Source organism: Lissotriton vulgaris, chromosome 1_1 (assembly GCF_964263255.1).
Source record: "Lissotriton vulgaris chromosome 1_1, aLisVul1.2, whole genome shotgun sequence".
Taxonomy (NCBI): Eukaryota; Metazoa; Chordata; class Amphibia; order Caudata; family Salamandridae; genus Lissotriton; species Lissotriton vulgaris.
Window position 1 is genome coordinate 1,109,474,126 of NC_141685.1, and position 24,759 is coordinate 1,109,498,884.

At 45.1% G+C, this 24,759-nt stretch overlaps 1 protein-coding gene across 4 annotated transcripts in view; it reads left to right on the forward strand.

Moving 5' to 3' along the window:
* The window catches only part of DENND1C (DENN domain containing 1C), a 237,776-nt gene that overhangs the window by 161,383 nt on the left and 51,634 nt on the right, over positions 1-24,759 (forward strand). For all 4 annotated transcript variants that reach the window (XM_086963582.1, XM_086963585.1, XM_086963591.1 and 1 more), the window contains 2 exons: positions 5,036-5,137; positions 5,259-5,349. In XM_086963582.1, coding sequence (XP_086819708.1) covers positions 5,036-5,137; positions 5,259-5,349 — 193 coding nt within the window. The remainder of the gene's footprint in view (positions 1-5,035; positions 5,138-5,258; positions 5,350-24,759) is intronic.

The following is a 24,759-nucleotide window of genomic DNA, read 5'->3' on the forward strand; positions in this document are numbered from 1 at the left end:
ACTATGGAAGGGAATGACAGACCGAAAGGAGGGACAAATGTGCTCGATTTACCATTCAAAAGTTAGGATTTGTTTTTTAAAAAGGCACCCGGAACAACTAATGAAAAATGATGGGCCGGCTTGAAGCTCATCTACTGAATACACCAAGCTTCGTAGAGCAGCAGATGCAAGCTGCTAGGCTTGACCTAATCAAAAATGACTAATAGCTGCTGCCCAAGCCATTCCTATAGCTTTGGGTGGCCTGGTTTAGTCTTAACTGTCATTCTTGTAGAAGTGTAATGATTAGTAGTTGTGTTGGGACTGTCAATGGCAGCACTGGCAGGGGCAATGGGTGGTGCATGGTGCAATAGCCTATTGACAACGGCCCTGGAATTGTGTATATTTATTGGTCGTCCTATTTACTTTATTTCTGTATGAAGTAACCTGCTACAAGCATGTTATTAGTTACCCATAAATAAATATATCCTCTACTTTTTTCTTCTTTATCTCTCCTTCCTCGCCTGTTAGCTTCACCTTTTTCGCTCTAGTTTTTTCAGCTCTACCCACAAATTATTTTCCATCTAATTACTTTTCTCTCTGATTTCCAACGTTGTCTTCTCCCTGTGGAACAGATACACTTTAAAATGAAAGTGTTGTGAAAATAATGCTTTACTTTATATTAGGCAATCCAGGCTATGTACAGGTGCATGTGCTCTGAAGATAATCATTGACCACTTGCCTTCTGAGAGATCTCGTAAGTCGCACAGAACCCGACATAGTTTCACCATCACGTGATCAGAGGACTTCACCCCTACTTTTCCCCTCATAGTTTATTGCTACCAGAGCCACAGTGCACTGTGGCTCATAATGGTTTCTAGAAGGCCATGGGAGTAGTCAAAACAGCCTTACACCATCCCTCCCATTTATTAAGTGGATTTTTGAAATTGCTTGTGGCAAGCCTACTTTGCTCTGTTTGCTCACTGGAAATATTTAGGCAAGAATATACAACCAATCTCCTTCGGCCCTCCCCAAATCCCAACACTCTGATTAGGAGTGGGCGTAACTTGGTAATTCCGTGTAGCGCAATCATGCAGAATTTCCTAAGAATTCTATGAGATTACACTTGAATTATACAAGAAGAGAAATTCTGTGTGTAACAGAATAGATGCGAGGATGCATTTTGTGCTATGAAATAGCGCTAAATTCAACAGAACACGAATAGAAAGCACTGCTCGCTCTCACTAAATGTTCTGTTTGAGTAGGGTTTTCCCCAAATTTACTACCAGCATTTAGTGATATTTTCATAGTGCAAAATGCACCCTTGCATCAAAAATGGTTTGAGGATGCATTTTGCGGTAAGGAAAAGCACAAAGTTCTGCAGAACATGAATGGCGAGTGCAAGTGGTTACTCGCACGAACTAACTGTGCTTTCCCTGTAGGATTTTTCCCGCCCAATTACTCTTAAATACACAAGAAGGAATAATTGCGTAATTATTGGAATTCTGCGCCAAAGAGTAACGCAGAATTACCGAAATTACTTTGATTACTCCGGCGTAACCGAAATTCTACCCAGGCCTATGTCTGATACCAAAATAAGGCTTTGTACAGCCTCAAGAGACACTATTTGCACTCATTGTGCGAGTCAATCTGGAAGGCCTACCAGATCTTTTTATAGTCAAATCTTAGAGACTGGTTAAACTGAGAAATAGCCTGTTAGAACCGTTATACTTGATCCAGATTACCCAGTCATTGCACTGTACTCTTAATTTAGGGTCCTTCCTTTTCCTGACGTAATATATGTTGTGATAGATCCGTTTTTCACGTGAAGCCCTGTTTTATTTCTATTTTTTGCTGTGCTGAGCTAAGGCCTCCCCTGAAATCCTAATTAATTAAAGTACCAGCTTTTTCGCATTTGCACTCCCTGCAATTCACTAAATTGTCTGTTTGTGACTGCCAAAAAGTTTTTCCCTATGTACTGAAGTCATTGAGCAACTCACAAAATTTGCAGATTCGGTAAATGAGTTTAAAAATGGATAACGGATAGCTATTTTGAAAGGGCGTGTTATGGTGGTCCCTACCAACATACCTAACCTGTCCTCCCAGAGCAATCCTCCTGCGCGCCCAGGTGGAGGGTGGAAATGTTAAGGGTATCTTCTCTGTTTGGGCGTAGAAGGAAAAATGCGAACTCCTTCCCCTCAGCCCTCTTTTCCAACCTTCTTCCCATGATTCCCCTTCTTGTCTCCCTAAACGAATCATATTTCCATGCAGGGGTTTCCATCTGATTTTGTTGACAAATAAGTAATATCTACTCTAAGACCACCATTCCTAGATGGAGCCACTGACCTACGCATGATTGGTGCCTGTTGTTCCTTTGTGGGCTATGCTATTGTTACTCCCACAGGCAGTCATGACCTATGTTCTCTGCTTGCATATACCCTAACAGCATATTAGCTGCGCATCCATGGATGTGAGCCTCACACTTGTTGAACTCCATATACTTCACTCTGTGATTGCCTCACAGTTTGTCCGCGGCCTCTGCCGCTCCAGGTAGGTTCAATGTAATTCACCCACTGATTGCTTAGCAGCGCTTTCAGTGGTTGGGGCTTCAGTCATTCTTCATTGAGCCCCGTATTTTTAGGTCCATTCCAATGGGTTGCTCTTCTCTTGCTCCTGGGTGTATCTTACAGCCAAAGGCGGCGGCTCCTCCTCTATGGCGGAGGAGCGTCGCCCACTGCTTCACGGCAGTGCCAACTTTAGAAACATAAAATGATAATAACTTAGTTATTATCATTTTATGGTTTGTGTCACTCTGCCTTGCGGGCGGGCGGGTGGGCGGTGCTGTTCTGCTCTGGGAGCAGGGGAGGAAAGGTTTGCACTCTCCTGAGTGCACAGTGACTGTTTGGTCGGGCCTCTTGGGCCACCAAAAACAGTCATGCGCACTTCCCTGTTCTCCATGCAGGCTGCAATACAGCTTGTATGGAGAACATGTCAACCCCTCCAGCTCCTGGCTGAGCACGTGTCATGGTGCTCAGACCAATCACAATGCTGCATTGCAGCATTGTGAGTGGCTTAGGGGAGGGAGCCTGGCTGCCTGCTTCCTGTTCTTGTATGAGGCAGGAGAGCAGGAGCAGAGAAGACGCGGGACCTGGTCTCAAGGTAAGTTGAAGTTTTTATGTTATTCCCACGTCCCCCTGCGCGACACTCCCCGCAACACTCCCCCCACCCACGACACCCCCTCGCGACCCCAGCGCCAGCCTGCCCCACCCGTGAGCCCTGATGGCCGCCCCTGCTTGCAGCCATATTGTGTGGCTGGTTATATGGTTCCCACTCCTATTCTCCAATGATGCAGTGTATACTTTTCAGCCAATATAGCATGAATGATTGTTTGATGCAGATTCCTATAGGTGGCTCCTCTGATGCTCCTGAGTGGACTCCTGAAACTATGATCTTTGGCTGGTTTACATCTGTACTGCGGTACAGAGCCATTCAAAATGGATATGCATGCACATGCATTCTCAACAGCGTCTTCTAATATTTGTTTTCTACCCAGAGGCAGAGGCTCTATGTCTTTGTGGCGTTGTTTCATCAGTCTCTACCACAAACAACCAAAACACTTCCTATGTAGGCCACACTGCACTCTCACTCTTTCAATCTATCCATCTGAAGCATCTTATGCTCAAGTGTCCTGTCCCACACTCCTTTTCACTTCAAATTGGCACATAGGCGTAGGGCAAAAACATGATAAAAGCTCGACTCTTGTCCTCACTCACATCAAAGCCCTTCCCTAGGCCACATGACGACACTCATGCTTCCACCCTAGCACTACCATGGTGCACCGTGCTACAGATGCACTTCATTGCCTCGACGGGTGTATGAAACGCAGTATCTAAATGCTACTACACAATGTCAATCTATTATTTTGGGTCTTTTTCTTGTGACAATTAACACCAGGTTTGCCCTGGAGGATTTGTCGCGCAGTATCCACTGCTCTATTAAGGCATGCAATAATACTACAAGACATATAGTGGCGAATGGAAATTACGGCGATGAGGGGTGGGAAAACGGGAAATACTTAAAAAAATACATAAAATGAAATACATAAAATAAATAAATAAAAAGGTACTTACCATGCTTTCCGGAGACACGTCCTCCTTGCTGCTGTCGTCTTCTTCTTCTGACGCCACGTCCAGCTGGGCTTAACGAACTCTGGTGCTGCTCTCATGCTGTTGAAAGCTGTGCCACCACTCCCAAGGAAACTGGAGGCTTGTGTAAGCTCTCAACCCGGCTGTCTAAGACAGCTGGGTTGAAAGGTTTATATTGCGCACGTCAGGTTGGTTGTCACAAGATGGCCAGCCAAAGGGACATGCGCACTATCAACTAGGGCACAGGCAGCGTTCTGCCCACCGCTCCTCCCTGCTCCCACTCAGCAGGCCCCGCCCCCTCCTGACCTTGGTTCAGGATGGGTTGCCGGAAAATAAAATGGTAATGAATTAACTTAATTACTATTCATTTCTCTGATTTTATTTAGTCTCAGAGGCATTTCTGGGGCAATTAAGTGGCGCGACGCTCCTCCACTCAGACAGAGGAGCGGCCCCTGCACCAGGGCCGGACAGGGAACAGCAACCAGTCCTGGCAGGTTGCCTCTCCACCGGCACTGGGAACGGGAGGGGAGGGGGTTGTTAGCCGCTAAGCACTGCTCCCGCTTTTCTTACAGAGAGCCGATTTTGCAGCACTGCTGCAAAACCGGCAACCTGTGAAAAAAGCAGCCCCCCGCGGCCACAAAACCGATCACCACCCCTCCGGCACACCGGGGAAATGCCTGGTGCCCGCTACGGCCTGTCCGGCCCTGCCCTGCACATGGTACTGAATTGGCGGGAACTCCAGTTTCTGTCCAAATCGGTATTAACTTTTCTCTCATAATGAGGGCCTAAATGAGCACTTCTGTAACCCCGAGAAATATAGATAACAGCATGAAGGTCACACATACAATAGAGTTTGCGAGGTCATAGGCCCAGAATGTCACACCATCCCTCACTCTCTTTCTGCCACACCACAGGGCGAGCCCATCACCTTCTGTGAAGAGTCGTTCCTAGACCACAAGTCCAACCCCATGAAGCAGTTCCTGCAGAACGCGGTGCACCTGCAGCTCTTCAAGGAGGTACGTGTGGGGCGTCTGTACCTTGCTGTCTGCCCTCTCCCATTCTGCTGCTGTCTCATATTTATTTCTCCTCCTCTCCACACCACACACTAACCTTGTCATTCTCTGAACCTTCAACCAGTTCATCGACGGACGCCTCCTGAAGCTAAACAGCGGGGCCGGGTTTTCTGACGCATTTGAACAGGAAATAGACAGCTGTGGACTTGGCTCAGGTGAGGTGATTTCATTAATGCTGGGTTTGGTGTGGGTGAGACTGCAACACTGTGTGTGGTTCCCGGAAGTAGCTGGGCTCTGCACACACCTTACAATCAACTACCCACACTTAGGGCTGGAATCTTAACAGATAATGTGTTAAGTATAGCATAAGCAAGCACTTGGAAATGTAGCTGTTCTCCTTTCTGAGAAAAGCCTTAGCCTGCTCATCCTGAAAGTAAGGGGGTGTTTGAGGGTCTTCCTTATTCAATTTTCAACTTCAACCATTTTCAGCATGGGTGAATGGGGAGGGACAAATCTTTTCGAAAGTTATGACAATGCTGGACACCATCGCAGGAATGTCAGTTTTTCAGCCTCTTTACAAATGTACTACTGTGGAAAATTGTGTTTTCTTGATGACTTTTCTGCAGTATTGATTACAACTTCTGGGGCAATTACAACTAGAACTACTGCTGGAAATTCTACTTTTTGTGGCTGTAAGTTACACATACATCCATAAACAGTTTTGTGAACCGCGCAATTAACGTCTGCACACATGTTCATGTATAGCCATCTCCTGATTCTGGTGACAAGTCAGTGAATATCTTGGCATCAAATACACTGACACACTCGAAATAGTGTCACACTTGTGTATAGTGACTGCACCCACCCTGATATTTGCACCTCCAGTGGACTTGACATCAACAAGACTTTTATGCACACACAGCCTCCTCCTCAAGAAAGCATGCACGGCTGAATTAACCTATGTCTGACACAAGTCATGCCAAACCTGAAATACAAATCAATGTCAGTTAAAACTCGTAGGTGCTTTTAAAAAAATAATAAACACTGACTTTATAACAATGCAGTACCTCATAGACGTCAATTCACTAAAATGCTAGGGGTAGGGGAAGTGACATCACACACCCTTGGACCCCGACTTCGACCCTGATGACATCACAGGAAGTGACAACACTAGTGTTGTTTTAAAAATACACAATACGTTAAAGATTAATAATATAGCAAGAAAGTTTCTAACAAAGATAAAATCTTGTTTATTTACCACCTATCTATTAACTAAGGAGCTGCTATATGTTTTGGTGTATGCGTGTGGGTGTGTGTGTGTGTACGTATGTATGTATGTGTATCTATATAGATATAGATACACATACATATATGTATATAGATACACATATTTATATAATATATGTATATATATATATATATATATATATATATATATATATATACACTGTGAAATTAGCTATCCAAATTACCCTGTCCCGGTAATCCCGTTCTCTCGGGACGCGGTAATTCGGACAAGTCATGAACTTGTGATTTCTTTATTACGGATTACATACTTTTACCCGTTTTTTTATACAATTTTTATTGTTGAGAAAAATAAACAATGGGCATTTTCAAGGTTTACATTGTACATATCAATTGAGCACGATTAGCAAGGTGAAACATAGTGGACGCAGCATAATATCTCAAGGAAACAGCAACATTGCAATCATGACATTTATACAATACAAATACCCCTTTCCATGATTTTCGCGTCTCCCGTCTTTGTCATTCCGAATCAGTATCACTATCCATCTGAGGTGGTTCACATATAAATCCTCTATATTCATTCCAGGCTCCCCAAATTTTGGCCCACTTTTGCGGACTCTTCCGACTTAGGTATACCGCCTTTTCGGCAACCATCGCTGAGTCCATATCTGTACTCCAGGCACTAAGCGCCGGTAACACGGGGGACCCCCAGGCCTAGCCACATTTTGTTTAGCGTACATAATACCAAGCGTTGCCCAATCTTGCAGGGAGTTACTCAAATCACTAGGCTCCCAAATGTTCAACAAACAACGGCGTGGTTCAGGGAGTAGCGAAACATGAACCACTTGTGATATAGTCCGCATAACCTTGGACCAAAAACACACAATCAATGGGCAATCCCAGATAGTATGGTAGAATGTTCCCACCTCCCCGCAGCCTCTCAAACAGTACTGATGTGTGATTCTACCTATCCTATGTAGTGTGAACCTAGTGTAATATACTCGGTGTAAGACTTTCAATTGTATCAGTCTGAGCCGCGACGGCACAGCGACCTCCTGAGGAAAGGAGAGCGCGTTACCCGTTTTTAATGAGACGTTTGCTGATGAAATATTGTTCTTATTCAGTGACCCATTACATTGTATTACAGCAAACAAATGATGGATGGAATGCTGACAAAGCCAACATTCTCCCCTAGTCAAAAGAACTGGGTTAAATCCATTGTTCTTTTGTCCACTACGCCTCCCCAGTTTAGACCCAGCCATATGCAAATCAGTCTTGACCCGGTGCCCCATGGGAACAGTCCAGACCGAACTGCTTGGCCAGGTCCTCCCTGGACCGGAAACGAGCATCCTAGGACCGGTTTCAGGGTATGTTGCCCTTCTTCAGCCAGGCTAGCTTGAATCCAGTGGCATAGTGAGCAAACTGGAGTGCCGTAGTGGGCAAAAGAACAATGGATTTAACTCAGATCTTTTGACTGGGGAGAATGTTTGCATTGTCAGCATTCCGACCATCATTTGTTTGCTGTAACACTTTTCGCCCTAAGTGGGATGAGTATGCCCAGATATGGCTCCCTTGCTCACTGTGCCACTAAATTCAAGCTATTAGTAAGTAACAACGGTCCTTACAAGGGGGAGGTGAAATGTTAAATAATTATAGGCCACAATCTGCGCTATAATAGAAAAGAGGTTCAGTCGAACCTCAATTTTAATTAATAAGGTAATGAAAATTATATCAAACACACATATACAGTGGGACACAGTCCTGTATCCAACAAGGCTAGACAAAACAATATACAATGTACAAGGGAGTTTCTCAGGCAATTTTAAACAACGTGAGCAGCTAGAGATTAGATGGGGTTAGTTAAGCTTCACTCATGTAGAAAAAACACAATTCTGGCACATAATAGTGAACTAATGTTTAGACTACATTTACTGTCGACGCCTGGCTGAAGAAGGGTGACATACCCTGAACCGGACCCAGGATGCTTGTTTCCCGTTCAGGGAGGACCTGGCCTGGCAGTCCCATGGGGCACAGGGTCAAGATTGATTTGCATATGGCTGGGTCCAAACTGGGGTGGCGTAGTTGACAAAAGACCGATGGATTTAACCCAGATCTTTTGACTGGGGGAGAATGTTTGCATTGTCAGCATTCTGTCCATCATTTGTTTGCTGTAACACCATTACATTATAGCTACAGGATATTTGATTTAGGGAGAATCTATGTACATATGGTACATTTTATCAGAAGTGGAAGCACTTGCAAAGAAGGATTTAGCAAGACTACAAAGACTTTGATGTTCATTTTTTTTCTGCAACTCGGGCAACTTATCTTCTTGATTTGACAAAAGGACTTTCTAGCAGCCCTAAAGAAAATCAATTGTGCATTACATTGCACGACAAAACACGTGTTGGCTGTTTTTTTGCTGTGACTAGACCTTGAGATCAAGCTGTGTCTTGGAAATACTGCCTGGCTACATTGGCTGTTTTTTTGCTGTGACTAGCACGTGAGATCAAGCTGTGTCTTGGAATTACTGCCTGGTTACATTTTGAGAATTGCTAAATTCGAATAAATCCCTTGAACTTGGATCAAGAGTTTTTGGACTTTTTCTACATAATAAGGACTATTAAGTTTACTTTGTGTGCTCAGGGTGACCTTTATGCGTATTATAGTTAATATTAGTTAATCAGTATTCAGTTAATCAGTAATAACTGCCCAGTTACCACTGATTGCCTCAGGAACTGAATAAGAAACCAGGTCCAAACAGCCAGCCGTCCTACAGCACCCATTGTAACTCAGCAGTGGGACTCACACAGTGCACACCTTGAACTTAAATCCTGAATTATAACATCTCTGATTTCTAAACACTGAGAGCACATAACTCACAAATGCATCTCTAGAGTTAAAATATGATTCTTTGCAAAAAAAGACAACTTGACCAGGTTTACAAACACTTTCACTGTAAGTGGGGTGTGAAGTGATAGGTAGTCTTCACACTCTTCTTTTTTATACTTTGTCTTACTGTTCGCAACAAAGAAGGGAATATAAGTAAAGTTTAAAGCCCGTGTTGCACAGTATCTTATATGTTTACATGTTTAAATGTCTGTGAGTTTCGTTACATGTAAGTTGTGTTCACTGCATCACGCACTGTTACTTTTGGGTTGAGACACGTTTCCTTTAACGCTTGATGGCACCAATGATGATAACAGGGCCATCCTGGTGAGTACCAGCCAGGGGTCCCATTGGTGGTGCGCCCGTGAGGTGCCATCTTGCTCTTCACACATTTTTTGTCCGTCCTAAGTGTTCGTGAGTTCTGTGTTGTCTTGTAATGTCAAGATCAGAGTGAGGCTGCTTTTTATCTAAGCAATAGATTGAGATGTTATGAGTATCCCTAGATTAAGGAACTCCCTGGTGTTATTTATTAGCGACCAGTGACGTCTATGTATCACTAAGTAGTATTGCAGTGAGATCTAGGACTTGTTGCGTTCAATGATTACAAACACTTTGAACCTGGTTTGGTCACAAAAGAGAGACAAACCTAGAGCAAAGTGTTGTGATGGGATTTACGTTCCAAAAAAATCATGATTTGCTGTAAAATGTTGCCCAAAATTAGCATTTAGTAGTGCAATACGCTGCTTAACGATAAGGGGGCATAATATGGGTTGTACATGGGCATTCCCATACAACCATCCCATGGGGTTTAAGCATACCCCTATCTACTAACATTTGTAGATAGGGATTTGTGTAAAAAAAATTATGTCTCCTGGAGACTGATATAACAAAGATGCAACTTTAAATATCTCCACATTTTTCCAAATTTGCCTGTATTCTGCACTGTACAGCACACATAAAAGGAGGGAAAGTATTAAACCATAGGTTTTGTACAGGAAGGTTTCCCTTCCAGTACAAAATCTATGCTTGACATCAAGGTCTTGCCACTCTCCCAGGGTCTGGGACCGTCCAGCCATGGTTTTGACTTTAGAGATTCCACCACAGACCGGAATCTGGTCCGGTTAGGAGCAGTATCACCAGTGTTGTATTTGTAGTTCTGTTATTGATTACAGTAGGTGTGTTTTATTTGCTGTTAGCTCAGTAGGTTATAGCTTTAGACTGCATTGGGCAGGAGTCTATCAAAAATTGCATTTCAATTGGAATCCAATATTTATATTTACAAACCTAAAAATCCCTGAAATCAATGACATTGTTTTAGGTGTAAAGTACAGGAAGACGTCTGGTGCTTGTGCCTTTTTAAATCAGAAATGTTATACAATGTAAAAAAAGAGTCTCAAACTCATCCCACCAGAGCCTGGGAAACTGCTTTTCTTCAGTTCACCTGAAAAGCAGAACGAGGTCATGGCTGGGGCCTACCCTGTTCACTTTCTGTTTTTTTTAATTATCCACAGCTTCCTCTTAGCTCTCCAGGTCAAAACCATACTGTTGCTGCTCACCATGAGTGGAAGATTGCCTCGCTGACATTCACAAGGAGGAGTCTGAGTGGACAGAGTCAACAGCTCTGAAAGCCCTGTTTTCCCTCTACTCCTAGTGCTGCTCCTGCAACCTCTAAGGCTACGGGTCTCAAGGAAAGTGCCAGGGGTAGCAAGGGGCATGCCAGGGGTCGCAGCTGTAACCCCTGGCCGCCCCTATATGAAGTCCATGTAGCACCCAAAAACAGCTTCCAAATCACTGAACTAAATCTAATATTACATCACTATCTTCTTCCTCTGTTTGAATGCACATAATGACAGTCCACTTTAGCCTCAATCAAATTTCTGCTAGATATTCATCCTTAGACTCAGCGATATGTAAAGCATGTGCAGATTTTCTAATACTGAAAATGTATCAAATAGGTTGGATGCATATTTCGATAGGGAATAAAGTAAACAGGGCCACTCCGGGTTTGCTGCACAATAATCACAAACGTCTACTTCTAATAGTGGTTAACTAAGTATATTTGTATAGAAAGCAAGGTGCTAGGGGTATTAGAAATTAGCAAGACAGAGCATGTTACAAATGCTCATTACCAATAACAATAATATTTTAGGTCTAGCAATCCGTGTGTAGATTAATTTTTTTAATGAGTTATATGGGGCAAAAACCAGGTACCAGTTTTTACTCTTATCTGCATAATATTTTCTTTTAAAATACTTACAATACACACTAAGAAAAAAAGTTAGCTCATTTGGGGTCAGATGTACCAATATGCAACCAGTATTTTTGAAAAAACTACACTATTTTATGGGCTGACCTAATTACTAATAGGTCAGTTCCTAGTTTAGATTCTCTATTGGTCTTAATCTGACCCACCTCATGAATAATAATGAGATAGGTTACAAATTGTGACCCACTCCAAGTGGAAGCCATCATTGGATGGTGAGAACATAGCATCAACAGACCACCTTGTCTGTGGTCGCCTTTTAATAAATAAAGCATTTTTTTCTTTTGGATGCAGTCCTTTTTTTCTTTAAAGTAAACCGGGCTGCATTAAAAAAAATTACTTTAAATGAAAAGTTTGTTTGAGAGTTGGCAGTAGACTTGTATTATGTAATCTTCAATGCCATCAACTTCAGGGAACCTTCCAGGACCAGTGGATGCGGGTCCCCTTGACAATACGTTAGGATCAAGCTACCGGAAATACCACAATAGCTCTAACATTGCCAGAAACCAGTCCTTTTACCTCCGGATCAGAGTCACCGGAATCAGATCCACTGCCTGACACCTCGTATATGTCGGGGCTCTGGCTATCATGGTAAATGGGGGGGGGGGAAGGGGGTGTATCCGTGAGCTGCCATCCAGATCTGCAAAAATTAATTTACTGTCTTCACCAATGGATCCAGTTGCCAGTTGAAATAGTCCGGTATGCGATTGTTTCATCTGGATGTTCAAAAGCCTGCTTTACAAGGACCCAATTTTTGCATGTTTGATGAGAACACTCTGCGGTCCAGCATCCAGTTGTTCCCATTCTGGATGAAGCTGGAGTTCCAATCCACCATCACTTTCAGACATCCTGGAAGGTACTCTACCATCACCGCAATCAGATGCTCCAGGCAAAAATGGCAGAATTGTTTTGCCAACTCTGCCAATCTCCTGGACCACACGTCTACCAGCGGGTTGAAATGCTGGACGGTAAACACATTGCCCATCTCCAGAAGTATACATTATGAAATTCACAACCAGATTGTGAACAATCCGACTAGAAGCTCCAAACAAGCAATATGGTGTCCCATCTCGGCTGTTCATCTACTGCCAAAAGAAATATCTACTCTTCTGTCTGCTCAACCCCACCGACTGCCACCTGATGTGATCACCAAATCCGGGGCTGAACCACATTTTGACCTTCCATTCCAGGCATCCATGTGATCCAGCCATGTCATCATATCCAAGTATGTAACTTCTTTTTGACCCCGGCATTCTTCCTTCTTCACCAGAAGACTCTGAGTGGCTGCCACTGAGTCTATTATAACATCCACAAAAGAGCACTAAATAGGTCAGAAATAGTTCCAACTTCTGATACAAAACGCCTCCGAATTTCTGAAGCAATGCAATAGTTGTGCTCAGATTGCACTTCAGTTGCCACGGGCACTGGTTCATCAGCAGAATGTCATCCAAGTAAAGAATGAGTCGGATACCCGGAACTCTTAGGTGTGCTACCATAGGGCACAATAGCTTGGTGAAACACCATGGGGCAACAATAGTTCGAAGGACAGACCCCCAAATTCATACAGCAGTCTGCTCTAACTAAATTAAGCAAACCTCCTTAGGGAGCGAAAATGGGAGCCATCAGGTAGATTTCTTTTTGGTCTAATCTGACTATCTAATCTCCTGTAAGAAGTACACACATTAATTGAAGACATCTTGAAGTGGTGATAAAGAAGCTACTCATTAAACTTCCTAAAATGTAGAAGAGGTCTGTGCCCTTTGAGACCCCATGGGTGGAATGGCGATCCATGAATGACACCCCTGCTTTCCATCTCTGCAACCTTAGTATTTGCAAGAGCTGTTTCTGACTTCCAAAATCTCAAGGGTTTTCACAATGGAACCATAGAACATTAGAAAGCAACTATAAACAGTCTGCAGGACCCACAAATCTCTTGTAATGTCCATCAATTTCCTTCAGACGTACACCAACTCCCCTCCTAACTTTAGAATGTAAAAAGAGATCATTTTGACAGGAATAACCTCATAGGGAATTTGCACCTCCCATGGGCCTCTTCTGCTTCTGGCCTATATTCTTGTTCGGAAATAGGCAATAAACTGTATTCCATCATGCCAACTGTATTTGTGTGAATTCTGGTCTCTCTCGAATGAAGGATGAAGTGGCCTCCCCAAAGCCTGCAAGATGTTTGTTAACAAAAAAAGGAAGGGAGTTAGTAAGATACCAACACAAATATGTCTAGAAGAATCGCAATACTTTTGTACATTTTCCTCACATGGGTAAAGAATAAGTCATACGGTTAAGGGTGAAACTGCAGAGAACAGGAGCTAAGACTGGTGCTCCTTGTTCTCATGAGAAACTGATTGAAAGCACCTTGAATTTAAAGGGCTAGTGTGATCAGTATTTCTGCAAGAAAGATAACCCTCCTGCGTGCAATCTCAACTCTTCCTGGGTAGTCTGGAACTCCTTTAACTCTATGCTCTGGATGCTAAGAAGAGTGTTAGGGATAAAAGAGCAACATTTGGAGCCGGGAATAGAAAAAGCGCCTCGCTTGGCCTGTACAGCTTCTACCCATGGGACACTGGAATAGGTAATGAGGGGTTCGGGGATGTTATGTCATTTCCCGCTTTATACAATTTATGCCCAATATTTGAAGTTTCACATACTGTATGATTTGATGTGCAGGTCTTGTGAAGTTGCTTCTGAAGTGATATTGAAATGTTATTAAAAACACATATATTTTGCATTAAATAAGTATTGCACAAGTAATTGGAGTCTGTACCCGAGTTTGATTCTATTGGCTGAACGGGATATTCTTCTTGTAGATGCGGATATTGACTCAGGCAGGGGGTTCCGTCTTAAATCCCTGCTGTTACCCCACATGTTCGATGAGGTGTCTCCTCCTCGAGTGGTCCCCTTCTTTCGGGGAGGTGCAAAACCCCGCGGCAGGATGGCCGCGTTATATGCAAGCTCCAGGAAGTGTCCATCAGTTTGGTTTCGCACTCGACCAACAGCAGCAGAGAGTGGGACTCTCTTAACGGTACAGGCGGTTGCCGCTTGAATCACTCCGTGCAGGTATGCCTGACGCGTTTCGAAAGCTCCTCAGCTTTCTCTTCAGAGGCTTTCACGGAGATTCACGCTCCCAATTTCAACAATGCACGCCCTCCAATAGGATGATGATGTCGGCTGAGCATTGTGGGAGCGTTAGTTCTTGTAGATGCGGATATTGACTCAGGCAGGGGGTTCCGTCTTAAATCCCTGCTGTTACCCCACATGTTCGATGAGGCGTCTCCTCCTCGAGTGGTCCCCTTCTTTCGGGGAGGTGCAAAACCCCGCGGCAGGACGGCCGCGTTATATGCAAGCTCCAGGAAGTGTCCATCAGTTTGGTTTCGCACTCGACCAACAGCAGCAGAGAGTGGGACTCTCTTAACGGTACAGGCGGTTGCCGCTTGAATCACTCCGTGCAGGTATGCCTGACGCGTTTCGAAAGCTCCTCAGCTTTCTCTTCAGAGGCTTTCACGGAGATTCACGCTCCCAATTTCAACAATGCACGCCCTCCAATAGGATGATGATGTCGGCTGAGCATTGTGGGAGCGGTAGTTCTTGTAGATGCGGATATTGACTCAGGCAGGGGGTTCTGTCTTAAATCCCTGCTGTTACCCCACATGTTCGATGAGGTGTCTCCTCCTCGAGTGGTCCCCTTCTTTCGGGGAGGTGCAAAACCCCGCGGCAGGACGGCCGCGTTATATGCAAGCTCCAGGAAGTGTCCATCAGTTTGGTTTCGCACTCGACCAACAGCAGCAGAGAGTGGGACTCTCTTAACGGTACAGGCGGTTGCCGCTTGAATCACTCCGTGCAGGTATGCCTGACGCGTTTCGAAAGCTCCTCAGCTTTCTCTTCAGAGGCTTTCACGGAGATTCACGCTCCCAATTTCAACAATGCACGCCCTCCAATAGGATGATGATGTCGGCTGAGCATTGTGGGAGCGGTAGTTCTTGTAGATGCGGATATTGACTCAGGCAGGGGGTTCCGTCTTAAATCCCTGCTGTTACCCCACATGTTCGATGAGGTGTCTCCTCCTCGAGTGGTCCCCTTCTTTCGGGGAGGTGCAAAACCCCGCGGCAGGACGGCCGCGTTATATGCAAGCTCCAGGAAGTGTCCATCAGTTTGTTTTCGCACTCGACCAACAGCAGCAGAGAGTGGGACTCTCTTAACGGTACAGGCGGTTGCCGCTTGAATCACTCCGTGCAGGTATGCCTGACGCGTTTCGAAAGCTCCTCAGCTTTCTCTTCAGAGGCTTTCACGGAGATTCACGCTCCCAATTTCAACAATGCACGCCCTCCAATAGGATGATGATGTCGGCTGAGCATTGTGGGAGCGGTAGTTCTTGTAGATGCGGATATTGACTCAGGCAGGGGGTTCTGTCTTAAATCCCTGCTGTTACCCCACATGTTCGATGAGGTGTCTCCTCCTCGAGTGGTCCCCTTCTTTCGGGGAGGTGCAAAACCCTGCGGCAGGACGGCCGCGTTATATGCAAGCTCCAGGAAGTGTCCATCAGTTTGGTTTCGCACTCGACCAACAGCAGCAGAGAGTGGGACTCTCTTAACGGTACAGGCGGTTGCCGCTTGAATCACTCCGTGCAGGTATGCCTGACGCGTTTCGAAAGCTCCTCAGCTTTCTCTTCAGAGGCTTTCACGGAGATTCACGCTCCCAATTTCAACAATGCACGCCCTCCAATAGGATGATGATGTCGGCTGAGCATTGTGGGAGCGGTAGTTCTTGTAGATGCGGATATTGACTCAGGCAGGGGGTTCCGTCTTAAATCCCTGCTGTTACCCCACATGTTCGATGAGGTGTCTCCTCCTCGAGTGGTCCCCTTCTTTCGGGGAGGTGCAAAACCCCGCGGCAGGACGGCCGCGTTATATGCAAGCTCCAGGAAGTGTCCATCAGTTTGGTTTCGCACTCGACCAACAGCAGCAGAGAGTGGGACTCTCTTAATGGTACAGGCGGTTGCCGCTTGAATCACTCCGTGCAGGTATGCCTGACGTGTTTCGAAAGCTCCTCAGCTTTCTCTTCAGAGGCTTTCACGGAGATTCACGCTCCCAATTTCAACAATGCACGCCCTCCAATAGGATGATGATGTCGGCTGAGCATTGTGGGAGCGGTAGTTCTTGTAGATGCGGATATTGACTCAGGCAGGGGGTTCCGTCTTAAATCCCTGCTGTTACCCCACATGTTCGATGAGGTGTCTCCTCCTCGAGTGGTCCCCTTCTTTCGGGGAGGTGCAAAACCCCGCGGCAGGACGGCCGCGTTATATGCAAGTTCCAGGAAGTGTCCATCAGTTTGGTTTCGCACTCGACCAACAGCAGCAGAGAGTGGAACTCTCTTAACGGTACAGGCGGTTGCCGCTTGAATCACTCCGTGCAGGTATGCCTGACGCGTTTCGAAAGCGCCTCAGCTTTCTCTTCAGAGGCTTTCACGGAGATTCACGCTCCCAATTTCAACAATGCACGCCCTCCAATAGGATGATGATGTCGGCTGAGCATTGTGGGAGCGGTAGTTCTTGTAGATGCGGATATTGACTCAGGCAGGGGGTTCCGTCTTAAATCCCTGCTGTTACCCCACATGTTCGATGAGGTGTCTCCTCCTCGAGTGGTCATCTTCTTTCGGGGAGGTGCAAAACCCCGCGGCAGGACGGCCTCGTTATATGCAAGCTCCAGGAAGTGTCCATCAGTTTGGTTTCGCACTCGACCAACAGCAGCAGAGAGTGGGACTCTCTCAACGGTACAGGCGGTTGCCGCTTGAATCACTCCGTGCAGGTATGCCTGACGCGTTTCGAAAGCTCCTCAGCTTTCTCTTCAGAGGCTTTCACGGAGATTCACGCTCCCAATTTCAACAATGCACGCCCTCCAATAGGATGATGATGTCGGCTGAGCATTGTGGGAGCGGTAGTTCTTGTAGATGCGGATATTGACTCAGGCAGGGGGTTCCGTCTTAAATCCCTGCTGTTACCCCACATGTTCGATGAGGTGTCTCCTCCTCGAGTGGTCCCCTTCTTTTGGGGAGGTGCAAAACGCCGCGGCAGGACGGCCGCGTTATATGCAAGCTCCAGGAAGTGTCCATCAGTTTGGTTTCGCACTCGACCAACAGCAGCAGAGAGTGGGACTCTCTTAACGGTACAGGCGGTTGCCGCTTGAATCACTCCGTGCAGGTATGCCTGACGCGTTTCGAAAGCTCCTCAGCTTTCTCTTCAGAGGCTTTCACGGAGATTCACGCTCCCAATTTCAACAATGCACGCCCTCCAATAGGATGATGATGTCGGCTGAGCATTGTGGGAGCGGTAGTTCTTGTAGATGCGGATATTGACTCAGGCAGGGGGTTCCGTCTTAAATCCCTGCTGTTACCCCACATGTTCGATGAGGTGTCTCCCCCTCGAGTGGTCCCCTTCTTTCGGGGAGGTGCAAAACCCCGCGGCAGGACGGCCGCGTTATATGCAAGCTCCAGGAAGTGTCCATCAGTTTGGTTTCGCACTCGACCAACAGCAGCAGAGAGTGGGACTCTCTTAACGGTACAGGCGGTTGCCGCTTGAATCACTCCGTGCAGGTATGCCTGACGCGTTTCGAAAGCTCCTCAGCTTTCTCTTCAGAGGCTTTCACGGAGATTCACGCTCCCAATTTCAACAATGCACGCCCTCCAATAGGATGATGATGTCGGCTGAGCATTGTGGGAGCGGTAGTTCTTGTAGATGCGGATATTGACTCAGGCAGGGGGTTCCGTCTTAAATCCCTGCTGTTACCCCACATGTTCGATGAGGTGTCTCCTCCTCGAGTGGTCCCCTTCTTTCGGGGAGGTGCAAAACCCAGCGGCAGGACGGCCGCGTTATATGCAAGCTCCAGGAAGTGTCCATCAGTTTGGTTTCGCACTCGACCAACAGCAGCAGAGAGTGGGACTCTCTTAACGGTACAGGCTGTTGCCGCTTGAATCACTCCGTGCAGGTATGCCTGACGCGTTTCGAAAGCTCCTCAGCTTTCTCTTCAGAGGCTTTCACGGAGATTCACGCTCCCAATTTCAACAATGCATGCCCTCCAATAGGATGATGATGTCGGCTGAGCATTGTGGGAGCGGTAGTTCTTGTAGATGCGGATATTGACTCAGGCAGGGGGTTCCGTCTTAAATCCCTGCTGTTACCCCACATGTTCGATGAGGTGTCTCCTCCTCGAGTGGTCCCCTTCTTTCGGGGAGGTGCAAAACCCCGCGGCAGGACGGCCGCGTTATATGCAAGCTCCAGGAAGTGTCCATCAGTTTGGTTTCGCACTCGACCAACAGCAGCAGAGAGTGGGACTCTCTTAACGGTACAGGCGGTTGCCGCTTGAATCACTCCGTGCAGGTATGCCTGACGCGTTTCGAAAGCTCCTCAGCTTTCTCTTCAGAGGCTTTCACGGAGATTCACGCTCCCAATTTCAACAATGCACGCCCTCCAATAGGATGATGATGTCGGCTGAGCATTGTGGGAGCGGTAGTTCTTGTAGATGCGGATATTGACTCAGGCAGGGGGTTCCGTCTTAAATCCCTGCTGTTACCCCACATGTTCGATGAGGTGTCTCCTCCTCGAGTGGTCCCCTTCTTTCGGGGAGGTGCAAAACCCCGCGGCAGGACGGCCGCGTTATATGCAAGCTCCAGGAAGTGTCCATCAGTTTGGTTTCGCACCGTCATCGGTGAGAGTTGGAGTGCATTTTCAAAGTTTGGGACAAACTGGGAGCGTACACATATTGCGGTCGTCCAGCCGCAGAAAATGCACCGCCTCGCTAAAGTGGGGGCCATGGGACTCTAGATGTTACTGAGCCTCATATGGGAACTTTCACCAAAAAGGGATCGTGAGTAGTACAACATGCCGCAACAAACCACATGTCCCAGAATTCCATCTGGGCTCAACCGAGCCGCTCATTGGACGTTTGGCATTGAAATGGATGGGCATGGGAAGACCACGCCTCTGAAGAAGTGCGGAGGCACTGAAACGCGTCAGGCGTCAAGAATTAAGCAGACAGGAAGATTATAATGCCGCTGCAACCTGCGGTATGCTGTCACTGCTTTCACCCGTCATCGGTGAGAGTTGGAGTGCATTTTCAAAGTTTGGGACAAACTGGGAGCGTACATATATATATATATATATAGCATAAGTCGCATACATGGCTTTAGGCAACTGTTGGATCAGAGGAAAACAAATGTATTGTGCAGAAAATTATGCGATGTCCTCAATGCCAACTAATCCACATTACACAACTATTGAGGTATTTTAACTAGGAACATTTTTAAAATTACTTAATAATGTTTGTGGATTACAAATGTTAACAACCAATGAGTCTGTTTTTACCTACTACGAAAATATATTTAGTATGTTTTTGCTGTTTATGAAAAACTGCTTTTTCAGCTTTGCACGTGTCACTTTAAAAAGGAAAAAAATCAGAGCAGCAATTGTCATGTGATCAAAGTCCGGACGGACCGAAACGTGTAATGGCTAACAAAAAAATAATTACATCTACTGCACACATCATTTGGTCCATGTCTGTTTTCGCCAAGAATTGGCAACAAATGAAACAGAGGATCAAGATATATACACAGGTTGATAAAGGCTGCGACAGCCAAAACACGTTCCTGTTTTAACGTGCGCTGCCAGTGATTAAATGGCATTTTAAATGAATTGAGTGTAAGCTTTCTTTTGGAAATGGAGAGAAGCGTATATGTATATATATATATATATATATATATACAAATAACTCCTTCCCAGCAAAGAAAAGGTGAAGGCCAGAGGGGGTTCAGCAGGAAAACACCTTTATTCAAAAATGCATTCAGTGACTGGCGGCTAATGCATTTCGGCAGTCTTAGCCTTCGTCAGCACCCTTCACTCACGATAGTCCAGTCAAAATTCAAGATGTGATGCTCCACCTATGTAGTGGTGACGACACTCAGCTCCTCCCCTGGCAATCGGCTCACCTGTTGAAGACCATTGTGAATGTCCGAACTTCAACTCCCACCATGCATTATGTTTATGCTGGTCGGTCAGTGGTGTGGGGGGTGGTTGGAAAATCCAGAGTTTCAGTGTCTATGAGCAGGCTGGGGGCGGCTTACTGTAGTCCCACGCATTCATAAACAACAGCGTCTCTTCCAGTCCCCTCGGGCCGCTACAACCTTGTGAATCGATCAGACTGTAGGTGCAGGGACAGCCACGATGCACACAACGTCCTGGAGCATGGCATTTTAAATGAATTGAGTGTAACCTTTCTTTTGGAAATGGAGAGAAGCGTATATGTATATATATATATATATATATAAATATATATATATATATATATATATCACGTACACACTGCTGCTCGAACGACCCTCAACCAGACAACGCTGATGCCGTCGGTAGCAGCAGCCGCTACCTTAATGTCTGTAGGTACTGGATCCCACCAATTAGAAGGAAGCAGAGACGGCACACCAGGAAACCTTGCACAAACCCTTTATTGTGCACTCGTTAACCCAAGACGACGCGTTTCGGCGTAAGCCTTTATCAAGTTACATCAGTGATGTCATTTGAGATGTCATCAGTGATGTCACTGACCATGTCATGAATGATGTAATATGTGACATCATCAGCAGTGGATTGCGGGTGCGCGATATATAGTTATTGCAACTAACTATATATGCGAATTTCTATGGTTTTGTGCGAGTAAATTAAGGTTTTGTAAATGCTAATCCCTAACTATATATGGTCTATAACCAATGGTTTTTTCAGTGAATTTTCAAGGTTTTGTAAATGCAAATTCCTAACTATATATGGTCTATAGCCTATGTTTTTTTCAGTGAATATATATATATATATATAAGCTCCAATTTGCACCACAGAGCAGTGCACTCACGGACGGGTGCTGTTAACGCGATAGTGCATTCGCGTAAATATCCGCACTCACTCCTTTCTCCTTCTAGATACCAGGAAAGCACTCCTCAGGGACTTTAATTGCCATAAATTACTTTAATCCATGATTCACAGAGATAAGTATAACATGACATGTTTCGGCGATGCCTTAATCGTATGTTCACATTGTATCATCCGAGAAGCAGTAATTTTAAAACCAGGGAGATGCAGATCACATGGTCAAACATTCATAAAAATAAAAAGCAGACTATCTATTGCCGATTTTCGGCGCCATTTTGAAGTGTCTCAATATAACTTTATCGAGTGCAAATCGCATTGTTGCTCACGAACTGTCTAAAACATGGTAATGTATTCATACATTACTTATTTCATTAAAGACAGCGTCAGTATTGACCGTATCGATATAACAATTGTCAATTACATTATTACTTATGCTGTGTTTTAAACATTCGTGAAACAAAAGCATGATTTTGTCAACCAATTACGCCATGTATCGGCAAAGAAAACACATTTTTATATAAAGAATAACGCCGTGTATCGGCTATTGGCAACACATTTTATACAGTTAATATCAGAGGCACAAAATAAATAAGTCCGTAAATACATAAAATAAACTTTTTCCAAAAGATCAGCCCCATTTACACTTTAGCACCATCACAAAGTTCCAGTATAGCACAATATGAATAACGAGAGCCCTCGAATATTCAGTCCCCCAAATGTACTGATAGTTCTTCCCCTACGTTCATCCCCTTCGGGGTATTAGTTTCAAGGTCTATAATATATCTAGATTCAAGCCTGCAGAGCTTTCTGATCCTGTCACCTCCTCTAACACTAAGATATTGACTAATGTAGAAAAACAAGTGCTGAGACTCGGCTTGACCTTCTGCCCTTTTAGCAGATTTGAATACACCCAAATGCGCATCGATCTTTTCAAGTTGACCCACAAATTTAAATTGCATAAATATTTCCAGACCAAACCTAACTTCCTTAAACAAAGAAAACAACTAAGTAAAACTACAGTTACTGATGCTTTGACAGGGGAACATTTGGCTGCCCTTGAAGTTATGAAATCGCTTCGTGTGGATAACACTACTATGTCGCAGGATGAAAGAATACAAGGGGACGATCTGGTGTTACGAAGCAAACAATTGGGCTTTGATCAAGTCAAGGATGACAGCGAATTTAAACCGACATCACAATTTCTACCTCAGTTACCTATGGACGCTATTGATGTGTTTGCAGGGGATGAACGTAGGGGAGGAACTATCAGTACATTTGGGGGACTGAATATTCGAGGGCTCTCGTTATTCATATTGTGCTATTCTGGAACTTTGCACAAATAAAATATTTGCACCTTTAAAATTTGGGTCCGCTGTCGTCCTTCTAAGTACTCAAGGCGTCGACTTTCCTGTATATATATACAAGCTCTCTCGCAGAGTGAAACGCGTCATCCTTCTTCATTAAAACGTCTTCCCTGTTTTCCATTATTGGATCTGATATTTTTTAGAGGCTGCGATGGTTTGCTGGGCGCAAGGCTTCTGAGGTCCCGACCTCTGGCTCCGTTCCATTTTTACGGAACCTGGACTGCTTCTTTCATATATCCATTCTATTTTGCAAAGCCCCCACACCATACAAAGTAAACATAAAGGAGAAGAATTAATATGTCTTGGACAATTCACTGTGCCTTCGTTGCCATTGAGGGGGTGTTCAGCAAACTGTCTTAGGGCAGGGACCACATAATTACAGTAACAAATCACTGTCCACTTTTGAGGTAACCATGGGTAAGCGTACTTGCCACCACTGAAATAGGCGTACTCTTCTCGGAAAAGAATCTTATGGAATAACTGGCCAATAGGCTAGTGGAGTTAAAAAAAGGATTATGAAGCCAAATAGTCTCCAGAACACTGTCAATATGGCCCACAAAGATGCTCTAGTTACTTGGATCTGAATGTTTACAAAACAATCCACTCTCTGAGTAAGCAAGATGATTATTATCTGCCAATACGTAACCTTTGTGGTTTGCGGTTATAGAAGTCATCCATATCATGTGCAAGTTCCAGAGGAGATTCTGCACACTCTGTTTGACAGAGCTCATAGTAGTACAGATAAAGGCATGTTTCGTCTTTGCTAAGAAGCACACCCATCAAATGCACACCTCTCCCCGAGATGCTAGTGGTCTAGTAAGTGCAAATCCAGCAGATTTGCTGTCTGACAATTTTTTTATAGCAACACCAATTAGGAGGTATTTTGATACACAGATCAGTGGCTCTTCTCGAGGACAGAGACAGTGCAGTTTGGCTTTACACTGGCACCCCATCAGTTTCTATAATGTACCCCAGAAAGAGTCAGTTAATGAGAAGGGCAGCAGAGAGAACCAACCAGACCCACAGTAAGATCTGATGTCAGGAAGCTGGTTGTTCACCTCAAATGGAGGAAGTAACACCAAAAAGGATGAGAGGCTTCCTACGGAACTCCCTCAACCACAGCCAAGAAGACATTGCTCTCAAAGGGCCAGGTCTAGGATCAGGTCTGGAAACAGGAGCAGTTGCTGGAGCACCATGAGCATTGGCCAGCAGGTAAGGTGCATGCTTGAAGTGCAATTAGAGGATCATGGTGGGCAGCCCACAACACTTGATGGCAGTGCTGGTGATCAGCAGGTCTTGGTAGGGGTTCTTCCACCACGGCTGCGAAGAAGTCTTCCATTTATGGCCTTCATGTACACCCAGAAGTCTGGCTCCAAGTTGTGGCAAGGATCGCATGGGTACTCTGGTAGGACAGCTCGGGCCTGAGAATGTAAACTATTTAGATAACAAATCAATTGCTTGCAGTACTGCAAGATCACATCGTCATTTAACGGTAAGATCGGCGCTGACGATGAGACAGGCGGGCTGGAGGGCAGTGTCATTGGTCAGCCCATGATTATTTCAAATGGGCTCAATCTTATTTTCTGGGGAGGAATAGCATTGCTTGACCAAAAAGCCAATGGTAAGGTGGCAGATAACTTGAGGCAAGTCTCAGGACATCATTTCACTCATTTGTTTTTTAGGTAGATTTTTGAGTTCTACTGTGCCTGCAGATTCTGGATGGTATGCAAAGTGTTAGCTTATTCTTAAGGCTTTTCAGACCCCCTGAAGTACATATGCAAAGTGTTAGCTTATTCTTAAGGCTTTTCAGACCCCCTGAAGTACAAAGGAAATTAAGCCTGGGCCCGCTTACTGGATAGCCACAAAGGAACTCTCCAAAACAGTGATTGAAGTCTCACAAAATCTTCTAGGTAACTGTAATGGCATCCCGCTCAAGTCCAGGAAC